Genomic DNA, 16,900 nt, shown 5'->3' on the forward strand with positions numbered 1-16,900 from the left:
AAAAGTTCAAAATAAACAGACAATTTTGAGAGGAGTCAGATGAAAATTACTTTTCATGCACAAAGGAACCTCCATCACACTCAGTGGATTTCTCAGCAGAAATCTTGTAGGCCAGAAAGGATTAGGATGATATATAGTTATCCATCACTTAATGACAGAAATATGTTTGGAGAAATGCGTTATTAGGCAGTTTTTTCATTGAGCAAACATCATAGAGTGTACTTACACAAACCTAGATGGTGTAGCCTATACACACCTTAGTTATATGGTATAGTTTATTGCTCTGAGGCTACAAACCTATATAGCATGTTACTGTACTGAATACTGTAGACTATCATAACATAATGGTGAGTATTTTTGTATCTAAACACAGAAAAGGTACAGTAAAAGTATGATATAAAAGTTTGCAAATAGTATATCTATATAACGCACTTACTATGAAAGGAGCTTGAGAGGCTAGAAGCTGCTCTAGGTAAGTCAGTGAGTAAGTGGTGAGTGAACATGATGGCCTAGGACATTATCATAAACCACCGCAGACTTTATAAACATTGTACTCTTAGGCTACAATACATTTGCATTATAAAAAATTCTTTCTTCAATAATTAACTTTAATTTACTATAACTTTTTATTGCATAAACTTTTTTATTAATTTCTCCTTTGACTCTTGTAATAACAGCTGAAAACACAAACACACTGTACAGCTCTACAAAAATATTTTCTTTATATCTTATTCTATAAGCTTTTTCTATTATTTTGTGCTTTTTGAACTGATGTCACAGAAATAAAAAGGATTATATTAGACTACTATGAAAATTGAATAACCAAGAAGAAGGAGATAAATACCTAGAATCAAACAACCAACCATGATTGAATCATAAAGAAACAGAAAATATGAACAGACCTATGACTAATAAGGAAATTGGTCATAATCCAAAGCCTCCACAAATAAAGGCCCGGGTCCAGATGCCTCCACTAGTGAATTCTATCAAACATTTAAATATATAATTCCAATCCTTAAACTCTTTCAAAAAATTGAAGAGGAAGAAACACTTCCAAAAACATTTTACGAAGCCAGGATTGCCCTGATACCAAAGTTAAACAAAGACAAAGACATTATAAGAAAAGAAAACTACAGGGCAATGTCCTTAATGAATATAGACTCATTCATAATTCATTTTGACAAAATTCAACACCCTTTCATAATAACTTTTAACAAACTAGTAATAGAAGGAAATTACCACAACATAAGAAAGGCCTTATATGTAAACCCCCAACTAACATGGTACTTAATGGTAAAAAATTACAAAGCTTTTCCTCTAAGATCAGGAGCAAGACAAGAATGTCCAGTCTAACTGCTTCCATTCAACATAGTGCAGGAAGTCCTAGTCAGAGCAATTAGGAAAAAATAAAATAAAAGGAATCTAAATTGGAAAAAAAGAATTTTATCTCTACTTGAAGATGACATGATCTTAAACATATAAAATTCTAAAGACTACACACAGACACACACACATATACAAATACACACAAACTGTAAGAACTAATTTACAAATTCACAAAGTTGTAGAATACAAAATAAACATGAAAAAACAGTTGTATTTGTATACACTAATCACAAACTGTTCAAAAAGCAAAGTAAAAAATAAACTAACTTATGATAGCATCTAAAAGAATAAAACACCTAGGAATAAACTTAACTAAATAAATGAAAGACTTGTACACTGAAAACTATAAAATATTAATTAAAGAATTTTAGAAAGACAAAAGTATATAAAAAGACATCCTGTTTTTGTGGCCTAAAAGATTTAATATTGTTAAAATGTCCATACTACCCAAAGTGATCTATAGATTGACTATCAAAATTCCAATGACTTTTTTTTACAGAAATGGAAAATCAAATTTAAATTTCAAAGGAAACTGCAAAGGACCCTGGATAGCCAAAACAATCTTGAGCAAGAACAAAGTTGGAGGTATCGTTCTTCCTGGTTTTAAAACATATTACAAAGCTACAATAATTAAAACAGCATGGTACTGGTATAAAGACATACATAAAGACCAATAGAACAGAGTAGACAGCCAAACAATAAACCCATGAATATATGAACAACTGATCTTCAGAAAGGGTACTAAGAATACACAAAGAGGAAAGGGTAGTCTCTTAAATAAATGATGTTTGAAAACTAGATATACACATGCAAAAGAATGAAATTGGACTCACTTGTTACATTACACAAAAATCAACTCAAAATGGACTGAAGACTTATATTAAGACCTGAAACAGTACAATTCCTTCAAGGAAACATACGATAACACTTCTTGACATTGGTCTTGGCAATGATTTCTTAGATGTGACACCAAAAGCACAGGTGACAAAAGTGAAATAAACAAGTGGGACTATGTCAAATGAAAAAGCTTCTTCACAGAAAAAGAAACAACAGAGTTTGGGCTGTGCAGAGACAGGGTTAGAAGTTATAACAGTTAAGAGAAATGGGAACTCAAATCCATTGTGATAGGTAAATTAGTACTGTTTTTCTTGAGGAAAATTTAGCACTATACAAAACATATTGATTACACATATCCAAAATACATAAAGAATTCTTACAACTCAATAACAAGAAAACAAATGACCTAATAAAAATCAGGATCTCAATGAGATACTTGTATTCCCATGTTTATTGTGGCATTATTTCATAAAAGTCAAAAGGTGGAAGCAACCTAAGAGTCTATTGATAGATTAATGGATAAAGAAAGTACAGTACATACATAGAATATTATTCAGCCTTACAAAAGAGAAAAATACTGCCATCGTGACAACATGGATGAACCTGAAAGAAATTTTGCTAAGTGAAATAAGACAGTCACAGAAAGACAAATATAATATGAATGCCTCTACTTATATGAGGCATCTAAAATAGCCAAATTTATGGAAGCAGATAGTAGTATGGTGGTTGCTGGAGGCTTGGGGAGTTGCTATTCAATGAGTACAAAGTTTCAGTTAGTGCAAAATTAATAAATTTGAAGAGATCTGCTAATCTGTAGTTAACAATATTGTATTGCCCACTTTGTTTGTTAAAAGGGTAGGTTTCATGTTAAATGTTCTTACTACAATAAAAATAAAATTAGAAAACACATTTAGGATGATGATGAGGAAGATTTTGGAACGTTGTCTGTCATCAAATTATGGAATGATTTCCCAAGGGAAATGTGAAAAAATGCCATCATTGAAGACATTTGAAACCAGACTGAAGAAAAACACATGAACACATAAAGTTGGCCTTGTTCTTCTGCCTACAAGGATGACAAGACCCAAACATGACCTAAGACACCATTAGATTCTACAGCCGATGAGCACCCTCTGACCACCCACTACTGTGAGGGATGAAAGGGGAAAATTGGGCTGGAACTGATGACTCACATCAGGAAGACTTGCTCAGTGTGTTCCTGGCTCTGTTACAACTTCCCAAGAGTGCTAGGAAAGGAGAAGTTTACATCAAGTCACCATACTCCCAGTTCATAGAAGTTTTTTTAAGTCAGAAATAACCCCTATAGAAGACCAGACCATACAATCTATACAGAACAAACATAACCTTAGACCAGGGGTCAGCAAAGTGTAGTCCAAGCATCAGATCTGGCCCACAGCCTGTTTCTCTAACTAAAGTTTTATTGGAACAGAGCCCAACCTATTCATTTGCATAGTGTCTATGACTGCTTTCACAGTACAATGGCAGTGTTGAGTAGTTGTGACAAAGACATCATGACCCACAAAGCCTAAAACTCTTATTACCTAACCCTTTACTAAGGCCAACTCCTGCCTTAGACTGATAAGTTTCAGAACACTAATTCAAGCATCTCCAAGGTAAAATATGTAAAATCCTTGCCTTCTTCCCTTCTTTTAACTAAGAAATAGAAAAGAAAAAAGGAATTTAACTTTGAGTAGAGTATGTCAGCTTTTCATGAATCCAGACTAACATATCACATGCTAGAGTCTGGAACATGCATCTGTGACCCAAAATACAGTGGCTGACCAGAGGCACTAGAATCAGAAAGACCTGCGTTTGAATTGCAGATTTGCTATTTTCCAGCTGTATGACCTTTGGCAAGTTACTTAATCTTTGTAGGTTTTTCCTTGAAATAAAATAAAAAATATTATCTAGCTCAGAGGGCTCTTGTGAGTAGTGATGAATTACTGTATATAAAGCACTTTAGCACAGTGGCCGGTACTTCAATATGTACTCAATTACGTAGTATTATGAGTACTATTATTATCAGAAAACTAAAACTCAGATTTGAATATAAAGTTTGTGAAACATTACCTGCACAGTTTTCATCAGGGTCTCCACAGAGAAGGCCATTAGTTTCAGGACTTCTGGTGGAATTCCCATCTGCCACCACACAGTGGAGGATCACTAGACCTTCAAGTTCAAAACACAACCAAAACCAGACATGAAAATTTGCTTATTGTGAAACAGTCTATCAAAGTCATCACCCATTTCACCCATATATGAAAATAACAACCTACGGTTTCCATTTCCAAGTCATTCACTCCCAGAAGGGATACAGAGGCCAACATGCTGCACATTTTCAGCTCATTGCTAAAGAATGAATTTTCAAGTCACCATCACTTACATCTAACTATGGATCTTAAGGAGGAAACTTGGCCATAGCTTGTGAAAGAGCCTTATAACAAAAGCAGAAGTAAGAGCAGCTGAATTCCCAGTCCCTGAGTGGATATACTAATGAATTTCCAGGGAAAGTGGATGGTGAACTTCCATGGCAAGCAAAGTGCCTTCTCCATTCCACACAGACCCAGCGTTTCTCAGGTGTTAACAACTGAGTGTGCTTCTTTCTGGGAAGATATTTGATCCATGGGAATTCTTTAAAAATTTTAGATCCCTTCAGCTAAGAATCTCTGTTTCTGAGAAGGACAGGCCACATGTTTTACAAGGTAGAGAAGAATGCCATGCTGTGGTTAGAATGGTTCAGAATACAATGTGCAGTACTTGTGTAGATACTGATTCAAACAAACCAAGCAGAAAAGGTCACCTATGAGATAATCAGGGAAATTTGACACTGACTGGACACTAGATAATATTAAAAAATGTTATAGATATTTTAAAGTATGATAATGATATTGTGGTTTAGGTTAAAAAACAGGTTCTATATCGTGTGTGTGTGATTATGGAGAAAATTGATGTATCTGATGTTTGCTTTGAAATAATCCAACATGAGAAGGAGGATACAAAGAAGTGATGAAAAGGCATGGATGAAATAAGGTTGGCTACATATTGATAATTGCTGAAGCTGATGGTGGGTATATCAAGGTTCATTATGTTGTCCTCTCTAGTTCGTATATGTTTAAACATGTCCATAATAATAGGAGGAAAGAATAGAAAAAGAAAGAAGAGAGGAGGGAGGAAAGTCAAGAAAGAGAAAGATGGCTTAGAAATTAGTTGGTCTTGAGTTTAAGAGCTGTTTTGGCCAGATAACTATGAAAAGCACTTAACACGGTGCTGGTATGTAAGCAATGTGCAATAAAAATTACTTATTATGATGCAACTGACAAGAATAAAATAGCCTGTCCACCAGTTGTATTGAAATTTATACGTCTAATGATTTCTAAACATATGGATGTTCTCCAATTCAATTTCATTCAACAAACATTCATGGACATACAGGAACACACAGGTGAATACGATGTGCTAGATCGCAAAATCCTCAAGTTGCCCCCAAGCTGTGGAGCCAATTAACCATAACAGAAAGTGCTACTACTGTACCAGAAAGCAACAGTGGCTAGCAAATTCAAAGGTCAAGAGTTTTCAAAAGGGTCTTTTAAAAGAGAGACTCTTTTTTACCTATCTAATTGGAACATTTTTTTAAAGAAAGAAATTGTACCTAGCATGGGTAACAGTAAAGAGAAACGGAAACTCAAATCCATTGGTGATGGGTAAATTAGTATTGCTTTCCTTGAGGACAATTTAGCACTACACAAAACACAAAAGCAAATGAAAACACAATGTATAAATCTTAAATTCAGTAATTACATTGCTAATGGTTTTTCTTAAGGAAATAATTCACGTTAAATAAAGACATTTAGCTACAAAATGGGATGAGCTTAAAAAAAATATAGATTACCTAAATAACTGACAATAGATTAATTAAGTATATTGAACTATCTTCATGCAACAAAATACTATCCAGCCATTAAAAGATGATATTCAAACATATGTAAAACCTATCCATATAGTCAAAAGGTGAATGAGTAAATAGAGAGTAGCTCACAATTTCCTTAAGGCAACACTTTTCTTAATTTTTGCTTATTTGTATTTTCGAAGCTTTCTAAAAGCACATTTTATCTGTTGCAACTAGAAAAAAGGGTGACTCATGTATTTCTTTTGTAAATTGTAATTTGGCTACCAAATTTCTAGATTATTTACACGTTTTCTCCCAGCACCTGCCCTTTCCTTCACACTTGAAACAAATAGGAACAAACAATCATTTAGGGCTTCTGAAGCACAGTAATTTTATATCATTCATCTTTGTAATCCTGGTGCCTAATACAGAATTTAACGAATATTCAACAAATGTTAAAAGACTGAATGAATCAATCTGTAAATGAACAAGAAAAAAACTCTTTATATTCAAAAATCCCAGGGGCAATTTCTAGTGGAAAATAATAAAATATGTTTAATTCATTTCTAAAATCCCATCCATGGGTTTTCTTCATGGGCAGTAATAGGCCTTAATCTCTTCTAATGATGGAAACTAAAAAAATAAAAATAAAAATAAAAAATCTCTAAATCTCATAGAGATTCTGCATCTGCAATCTGAGGATGGTAGTATGTCCTTCTCGGGGTTATTGTAAAACTTAAGTTTATTTTTAAAAAGAGCACATGGCTTGGCACATGCCATACAATGTGCAGTCCAATTACACGCCTTCTCACTATCACTTATAATTTAACCCATCATTCTCCAATTCCACTCACAGAGGGAGTTCCAATTCCTTTGAAACCCTGCTGAGGCCTTCAAACATCCCCATAGGCTGGGGGCTACAGCCCAGGCTCCTTCTGCTAAGCCTCATTTCACATGCTGGTGTCAGTTGGCAAAAGGAGGTTACTGTCCTCACAGGTGGAGGCAAAGCATGGGGAGGAGGAATCCTCAGCCAAGCCAGCTCCCAAACCAAGCAGAGCATACATTGCTCCTCTTCCTGCCCACCCCAGCAACCTACAGGTCACAGGTTGGTGGGTGCGAACCAAAGCGAGCCTGAAGAAGCATTTGCCTGACCTTCACAGTTTTTAATAATTGAATCAAGGCAGTTCATATTAAACCTGAATTTTCTTCTTCCATTGAAAGAGTGGAAGATCTGGCAAGACAGACCTAAAATACTTTCCTAGCAACAACTGGCTGAAACTAAGAAGCAGGTGACCCCTTTAAGTGCCCCAGAACCCATGAGGCTTCCTGCACTTATCTATTTTAACTACTCAGGCCCTAACAGGTATTTGAGTTTGTGATCTGTAAAAAGAGACTCAGAAACCAGATAAATGCTCACAAAATTATCTACTAAACAATAAAGGCTGCTATAAAGAAAAAGGACACTCCTGTTCATTCATAATACAATGAATATTTATTAAGACTGTGTATTTGATACAGGTACAAGACTCAAGACACTGAAGGCTCTAAGATAACAGACACAGGTATTATCATTAACCTCAAGGAGATCACATTCTGGGAAGATAGACACACACTTTTATTTTCTTTTTCTTTTTTCTTTTCTTTTTCTTTTTTTTTTTCTTTTTTCTTTTTTTTTTTTTTTTTTTTTTTTTTGAGACAGAGCCTCACTCTATTTCCCAGGCTAGAGGGCAGCGGTGCAATCTAGGCTCACTGCAGCCTCCACCCCCCAGGTTCAAGCGATTCTCATGCCTCAGCCTCCCGAGTAGCTGGGATTATAGGTGCCTGCCACCATGCCTGGCTAATTTTTGCATTTTTAGTAGAGATGGGGTTTCACTGTGTTGACCAGGCTGGTCTTGAACTCCTGACCTCAAGTGATACACCCGTCTCAGCCTCCCCAACTGCCAGGATTACAGGCACGTGCCACCAAGCCTGGCCTGACACACAAATCTTTAAGGTACAGCATAATATGTACAACAACGATGATAATGCAGAAGTAATAGGATAGAGAATCAACTCTGCCTAGTGGCAAAGACTTCATGGAGAAATTGAGATTTGTCATGAGTTCTTAATGAGGAATAAATGATTTTTAAAAGCATCAGTTAATAACTTTTATAAAAAACAAAAAAAAGTGTAAACAAGATAATAATCATAATATGTTAATTGTTTCAACAGTGGATAATATTTATGTGGTTATAATAATGTCAATATTGATAATTTAACAAAATATGTTCATAAATTCAGGGCAAGTAATTAGCCCACATATACCATATGGGATAACTGGTTGTGACTAATCAGTGTGTGCTGTGCCAGTTCTTGAATGTTTTGAGTATCGGTCCTGGAATTATGAGAGAAGATAAGGTCAGCAGATAAAATCTAAACCTGACAAGTCAAGAAGTAGCATTATAAGGAAATGATTTGCAGTAAACAGTTGAATACCAGAAGAAACATCAAAAAGAGTCAAAAGTGGTTAGTAGAGAGGCAGAAAAGTATGGTGCAAAGATCTGCTATTTATTGTTATAAGCCTCTTAGTACTGATTTTTTGAATTAAAAAATGTATATTTATCATTTTATTAAAAATATAATTAATTTTTAAGAAAAGGATAAATAAAGTCATAGTTAACCAGGGCATTCTTAAAAAAAAAAAAAAAAGAGGAAGAACTTGTAGTAAGCAAAAGGAATAACTTGTTAAAAGACATGGCATGAAACAACACAACTTTTCCTGCTTGTTTGGTGGGTGGGTAGGGATTGTGATGGAAGAGGAGGCTGGCAAGCAAGTAGGCAACAAAAGGCCTAAATGCCATGTGGATTAGTTGGGATTCTGTTATGCAGTTAAGTTGAGACCACTGAAAAGTTTTAAGTTAGAAGCAACAGAATCATCTTTTTATTTTTTCCATTTTGAAAAGGCTACTTTAATATCAGCATGGGTGATTCAGACACACCTAAACCAAGATTGTAGCTCCGGGTATGCAGAAAAGAAGAAAGGCCTATAGGGGATAGCCATAAATGAAATATGAAAGACCTGGTGACTGGAAGTGGAAAAAAGGAGTCTGGGATGACCCCAGAGTCTGCTGCTTGAATAACTGTCTGGATTGTGGTACCAATCACAAAGATACAAGGTACACAGAAGGGAAACAGGTTGGGTATAGAGAGGAATTCAGTTTGGGTCACTGACTTTGAGATGACTGTGGCTCATCTAGAAGACAGTAGATGAGGTGTACATCCAGAACTTTGGAGCAAAGCCAAGCTACAGGTTCTATTTTAGGGAATCATGGAAAATAAACTGGAATTTAATTCCATGAGAATAGACTTCTCAAAAAAAAAAGGCAATGTGAAAAGAAAAGGCTGATTAAGAGCAGAATTCTGAAAATCCAGTGAAATAAGAACGTTTAAAGGAACGTACATTATTAAAATAATCATCTTTATCAGGGAAAGTATGAATTGTATTTTAAAGAAAATGAAGGAAAATATGATACTCAGCTGTAGAAAACATAGTAAGATTTCCACTCAAAAAGATCATAGGTTATGTTAAAATTTAGAATTAGTAAAAACTATAAGTTTAAAATTTCCCACCAATTAACTCTCAACTCCCCAGAAATCATCCTCTGGGAAAGTTCATCAAGTCTGTATTTAAAACTTCAGCACAGAAATTACAATCTCTTCCAAAATATGCCATTTCAAGGAGACAATTCATCAATTCTTTCAATCATGATCATTCATTCATTCAAAAAAATTAACCACCTACTTCTAAAGCTCTAAATGTTTCTTTATATTGAGCTGGTTTTTTGCCTTCCTGTTATTTTATTCTGCTCCTTGGAGTCACCTAAAATAAGTCTAAGCTTTCTTTTCCTTGACAGATTCTCATATACTTGAAGCCAGCTATCAAGTCTTCCTGAAAGAATTTCACTTCTTCAGGCTAAACATCCTGGTTCCTTCAGTCATATTTTATGGTATCATCAAGACCCCTCACAAGCCTTGTCATCCTGTTCTAAATGCAAAGTCAAAATAAAGTGCCATCCCACATGGTCTGATAAAGATAGAATAAAGTGGGGCTTTCAGACCCCACACTGGGAGCTCCCCATAACATAGCAGCCCTTTTTGCCTGTCACATTAATACCGGGGTTTTATTCTCCTTACCATAAAATGAAGCTCCTCTATCTTTCATAATGCTGGAAAGCAATGTATTTATGGTTTTCTTTTTTCATTGCTGTAGTTCTGTTTTGTTGCATTTTTTTTACCTTAAGAAAATGGTTTTTACACTTTTTCCTTTTAAATTTTTTTGGTCAGATTTCACCTATCATTCAAATATTTCACAGTCTTTTTGCTGTCTGATTCTTTCATTCAACCTATTGTCCATACCTCCCTGCTTTGCATGACCTGAAGAATTTCTCAAGTGCATTAAAGCAATAAAAACAAAATAAAATAATGTTAACTGCATTTGCTAAGTGACTAGAAATTAGTCCCTATTTCTGGGGATAGTTTTAAAACATCAACTCCACTCATAAAATTAAAGACAAAAGGAAAATAAACCCAATTCTACTTCAGTGAATCATGGCTGTATTTACTTTTATGCATTTTGAGATTCTCAAGTTAAATATTACAGAATGTATTAAAAGTATTATCCCCATCAGTCAGCATGGGGAATGAAGTCAGCGTAAACAATACGAGCATTCAAAAAGAGGCAGCCTGACAAGGAGCATGACACGCTGTCTCAAAGTCACTGCTAATGCTGAGGTAAGTAGTACACCAGCTGGGTCAACTATTTAAAAAGATCATATATGACCAACTTAAACAGTCATGTATGTTGTATTTGCCTCATCTCTGAGCCAAATTTTCCATTTTTAGAGCCAAGTGCATTTTGTATTTTAAAAATAAATATAATATCACAAAATGTCCATTCATTTATATTCTCATGATTTAGGACATCTTCCTAGATACACTCCAAACTTCTACTTATGTATACTAAATCCAGTGATTCCTTGTCATATCGTATCATTTAAGATTAGAATCACATTCCATGTCTCATTAGAAAATCTAGCTTTAAGTCAAAGAAGAATTTATCAACCTATGAACATAAACAGAAATTAGAAGAGTATTTCATAGTCACGCCACTATAATTTTATTTATATTAAAGAGAAGCAGTGCAGAGTAATGGAGAAAAGGCAACTTTGGGGTCCAATGGAGCTGTTTTTGAATCCTAGGACCTTTTAAGCATCACATTTATAATTAGGATTGAGTTTCTCAACCACTGAGCTTCAGGGTCCTCTTCTGTAAACTGAGGCCCATAATACCTAACTTACATGGCCTGGTAAAAATTTAGCTGTGTGCTTAAAACGAGGTGGAGGGTAGAAATTATGAATTTTGAACCTAGGTAATGCCTTGCACAGGGTAAGCGCTCAAAAAATAGTAACTGTAAGTGACCAGAAGTAAAAGAACAAAAATTTAAATTACCCTGGTAAGAAACTAGATTCGCAGCCTCGTAAGTGGATATTGACAAATTTCTACACTTATAGTGTGATTTCACTGTGTATAAAATATGTTTCTGATATACACTATGAAAGATGAATACACATACATATGCATACATTCAACAGTATGCTTTTTCCTATGTACTTAATGAGACAAAACTATATCTTTGTCTATCTGCATGTCCTTTCTAATTTGTGAAAAAAATTTGAAGTTAATATGCCTCAGCTAATTAATAGAAATATGACATCTTCTATATGCATAGTTCTTTGTGTTTTCAGAATAGTTCGGCCAGTGACTCAGCATACCATTTATGTCAGTTGGGATTACTGATTCAGTTGGTTGGTTAAATGATTCAATAATACAAATATAGCTGATAAAGTCAGATCATAGAGAGTAATAACTAAAAATCAAGTGAATCATAAATCATATCTCTAATTTGTAAAAAATAAAGTTTTTAAGTTTAAATCAACACTAGGAGTAAAAGCAATAAGCATTTGGGGAACTTTCTTATTACATCTTCACTGTTAGGAAGAAAACAGAATTTTAAATAAGCATACTATACACGGAGTAATTTCCAAGTCCAAAAAGAGACCCTATCTAATGTGGAGTTGGAAAAAAAATAGGGAGTGAAAACATTGTTTAACACTGGGTTTGTGGTTAGCTGAGATGAAAACTGTGAAATGGGCGAAACGTGACAGTGTTCTTCTCCTTTTTTGTTAACTCCTTTTCTACTTTTTCTTCTTCTTGTCTTTCGCCCACCTATAAACCATTGTCCTCACTCTGCTTTAACATGGCCCCAAGGAGAACATAATTCTTGGACAGATTTTTCTTTCTAAATGTATTTGCTTTCAAAGCAGACCTGCAAAGAGAGAAATTATTTAACTCAAAAAAACACTCTACAATCTAGAGTGTCTCAACCTGGGTTTCCTTGAAAGCAGAACCGGATATACAGACTAAGGGATTACCACTTTATTTGAGAGTTACAAGCTTGGGGTAGTGAGAATAAGGAAGAAAGGAAATGAAGCAAAAAAAAAAAAAAAAAGAGGGACAATAAAACGTGTGCATCTATCATGCAGTGTGTAGTTCCAAAGCGAGATGCAGAGAAACACAGAAATTTGCTCAGACAGCAAGTTCACTAGTACGTAGGCCACATGAATGGTTCAAGAAAAAGACTCACACCTTGAAGCAGTTCACTGGAAAAAAAAAATGAAAGAAGGAAGAATGTATCAGACCCAATCACTTTCATCACCAATTTCCTACTGGACAAAATACACCCCACTGAGTATTAACTCTCTCAATTCTGACCCCTTAGTGACTGAGAGGCCAGAACTCATGCCCTGGGACATGGTGTTTTATCCAAGTTTCAAAGTGGAGCAACCTGGCATGGGGAGGAGCTGACAAAGAGGCAATGAAGATGGTTGAAAGACTCTTAGGAAGTGCACAATATTTGTGTCCCAACACAGTGAGCAATTTGGGTATCAGTACATCTCCTGGGAAACAGTTTTCCAGGACAAAGAGGGATTTTCCAAGTTCTCTTAAATCATGTCTTCTGGAGAACTGCCTATTCTCTAAAACTGAAAGACAGGCTTCGGGGTTTCCAGGGCCAACATGGGAAGCAGAGACAGGAGCAAAGAAAAAAAAATGAAGAGGGTCTTTACAAATAGTGTATGTGCATTCAAATTCAGAAAAATAAAATATGAACTCTTTCTTCCTCCAACGTAAAACTCTATTCTGAATTGGTAGAAATAATATCTTGGTGTTTAGGAAAGGCTAAAAGTGATTGATAATATGGTTTTTAACTCATAAAAGTACTTCACAATCTTGTATTTTTACGACCCAGAAGGGAAAGTAATTTAACAACCTGTCATATACAAACTAATTCAGGTATCTGAAAACTGTCAACATGACAATGCCTTTGCCAGTAAATCACCACTTTTTTTTACTATTACCATTATTAAATTTGTGACAAATTGATTGAACGACTACATTTAATAGGAACTCCAAAATAACCTGAAGCTAGTTTCTCAGAAATCATCAGTTGTCAAAATTTGACTTTTTGATTCCCATTCCTTTATAGTAAGGCCAAACCAGGCAGTTAGACATTGTGACAATTTGAATGAAAAGTTTTGGGCTCACCGAATTTCCACAGTAATTCAAAGAGAGGAGGTGAAAGAACCAAGGAAAAAGGACAATTTGTTTTCAAGGAGGATTATCCAAGTGCAAAGTGAGGTGAAACTGTGGCATTGGTTTCTGGATCTAGTGATAACACGGTCTCTGACCCATGAGGAAATAGTCATCAAACTTTAATAATGGTAAAGAAAAGAACACAAGATTTCAGAATAGATGTTCACCCAACCTGAAAAAGCCCCAGTACTTAAACCCTTTGAATGAGTTAAAGTAAGCCAACACAACTTAGCATTGAATCTGTTATCATCTTTATCAATAAAACCATTTGCAGAGACTAGGAATATAAAGAAACAAAGATTAGGCAGAATATTTTAGGCATCAGGTATTTAGAACATAAATTATATTGGAATTCCAAAAAGTGGCAATGTGTTAAGTTGGAGAAATCAGAAAGAAAAGTTTCACAGAAGAACTTAAAAACTGAGGACCAAAGGAAATGACATTGAAATGAGCTTGGTGTCTTTGGGAGACAATGAGTAAAGCTGTTCAGCTAGAGTGACGAATTATACAAAAAAGTATTAAGAAACAATGGCCTTCTCGGTGTGTTTGGTGTGACTATGAAATAATTCAATTGATTTTGTTGTGTGGCCTATGAAAAGAAGACTCATTAAGAAATAGTCACAACACATATTGCCAGTTGAAGCTTCTCAAGGCCTGCCCACCACATCCTGAAAGACAGATCCCCAATTAAGAATCTGACTAGTATAGAAAACCACTCACTAAGTATTTGATAATGAAGACAACTGCTGTGTGGAAATCACTGAGTGACGTGTGTATTCTTTGTTATGTTTCTGCAAAGGCAAATGGAAGTGAAGTTTATTATTTTGTGTGTAGTCTCATCTCATATCTCAACCAAACTTCCAATCACTCTTCTGACCCTCCATTACCTGATGATTGTCTTTTACCTAAAAATGAACAGGGATTTTCCTCACAGAAGTCTTCCATCACAGGATGGCAATGTTACAGATAACTATCTCCTGATGTAACAGTATTTGAAATTTTTGTCAATGTCATTTACCTATTGTAGTTGTGCTTTATTTTTCCCCTTCATAGTAAGCTATTAGTCTGTCATTCTTATTTTAATAGATGGTAAGATCTGAAATATGCAATGTCTTTAATGCAAAAACTAAGCCTGGGGCATAGAATTGGTGCTGTATTCCAAGATGAGGACCATAAGAGAACACAGTTATTGAATTCAATTTTGGGGGAAAAACTCAATTGTCTTTTTAAAAATTCTTCATTATTGGTTTCCCAGGTTCCAAGTGGCCTGTGTCTTCTGTCCTTCCCAGGGAAATCTACTGAGAGTTTCTTATTCTGAAATTTTATCTTTCAACCTCAAAAACATTGCCAAAGTGCAGTAATATCATCTTGTACTCATAAGAACCTAAGAAAACTTGATGATCACAGCCCACTCCCTACCCACCTTAAGAATCACCTTTACACAACTCCATTTATGTACCATCCAGACCACACATGTGTACAGGCAGGGGAAGCTCACCACATCCCAAGGCAGTTGGCTCCACTTTTTTCAAAGCTCCATTTGGGAAAAAATTTCTTCCAAATGAAGGTAAGTGCTGCCTTCCTGGAATTTTAGTTCACTAATGTAAGCTGTATTCTCTGAACTATACAGGGGAAACCCTTGGTTGAAATGACTTTTCGCATATTTGAAGTCGATTCTCATAAGCCAAATCTTGTCTCTTTTCCATCCACAACCCCAATTTCTATTCTCTCAGTCACGTGTGTGTGTGTGTGTGTGTGTGTGTATGTGTGTGTGTGGCTTCAGTTACCAATAATCTCTTGTCCCTTGTCTTTCAAGAGCACCAATCATTTCCTCATAGCTCACTCAAGAGTGGCCTCTTCTTTAGCCTCATCCTCCTTCACATCCACATTAGAGTATTTGATATGGTTGACTTTCCCAAATCTTCCATCTAAAATCCACCCCCATTCTTGGCTTCCTACTTATCCTCTCCTTTTTACTCAACTTCACCAGCTCTTTTGCTGACTCCCACACCATAAATATGTGTGCCACAAATAATCTACCTCTGTCTTTTTTTTTCCACTTTTTTGTCATGGTAAAATACATATAACAAAAAATTTATTATCCTAACCTTTTTAAAGTTATCATTAAATACATCCACACTGTGCAACCATCACCACCATGTAGCTCCAGAATTCTTTTCATCTTGTAAAACTAAAACTCTATACCCATTAAATAATAACTCCCTACTTGCCCCTCCTCCGAGCTCCCATTCTGCTTTCCGTCTTTATGACTTTGTCTCCGTCACAGACATGACCAAAAAAGTCAAAGTCATTTTCATTTTTGTAATGTCACATAGTCTCACAAAACATGCATGGAATCAATATTTGATCAAACATTTACTGAAGATTTATTGCATGCATGCACTGTGCTAGACCCTGAAATTATAATCAGTAAAATGATTCAGGTGTATTTCCAGCCCTATTTTCTTTCTTTCATTTTAGATTCACGGGTACATGTGCAGGATATGCAGGTTTGTTACATAGGTAAACATGTACCACAGTGGTTTGCTACACACATCATCCCATCACCTAGATATTAAGCTCAACATCCATTATCTATTCTTCCTGATGCTCTCCCTATCTCCCAACAGACCCCGGTGTGCGTTGTTACTCACCATGTGTCCTTGTGTTCACATCATTCAGCCCCCGCTTATAAGTGGGAATGATGGTGTTTGGTCTTCTTTTCCTGCATTAGTTTGCTGAAGATAATGGCTTCCAACTTTTTCATGTCTATGCGAAGGACATGATCTCATTCCTTTTTATGGCTGCATAGTATTCCATGGTGTATATGTACCACATTTTATTTATCCAGTCTATCATTGATGGGCATTTAGGCTGATTCCATATCTTTGCTATTGTGAATACTGCTGCACTGAACATATGCACGCATGTATCTTTATAGTAGAATAATTTATATTCCTTCGGGTATATAACCAGTAATGGGATTGCTGGGTTAAATGATAGTTCTGCCTCTAGGTCTTTGAGGGAGAGCCAGACTATCTTCCACAATGGTTAAACTAGTTTACACTCCCAACAACAGTG

At 35.5% G+C, this 16,900-nt stretch overlaps 1 protein-coding gene across 2 annotated transcripts in view; it reads right to left on the bottom strand.

The window, feature by feature from the left end:
• BTC (betacellulin) overlaps nt 1–16,900 on the bottom strand; it is a 51,260-nt gene that overhangs the window by 21,944 nt on the left and 12,416 nt on the right. Inside the window, exon 2 of one of the 2 annotated variants that reach the window (XM_003898757.5) lies at nt 4,315–4,413. The exons of the other annotated variant lie outside the window; for it this stretch is intronic. Coding sequence (XP_003898806.1) covers nt 4,315–4,413 — 99 coding nt within the window. The remainder of the gene's footprint in view (nt 1–4,314; nt 4,414–16,900) is intronic. 2 annotated transcript variants of the gene reach the window in all.

The sequence above is a fragment of the Papio anubis genome, chromosome 3 (genome assembly GCF_008728515.1).
Source record: "Papio anubis isolate 15944 chromosome 3, Panubis1.0, whole genome shotgun sequence".
Classification (NCBI taxonomy): Eukaryota; Metazoa; Chordata; class Mammalia; order Primates; family Cercopithecidae; genus Papio; species Papio anubis.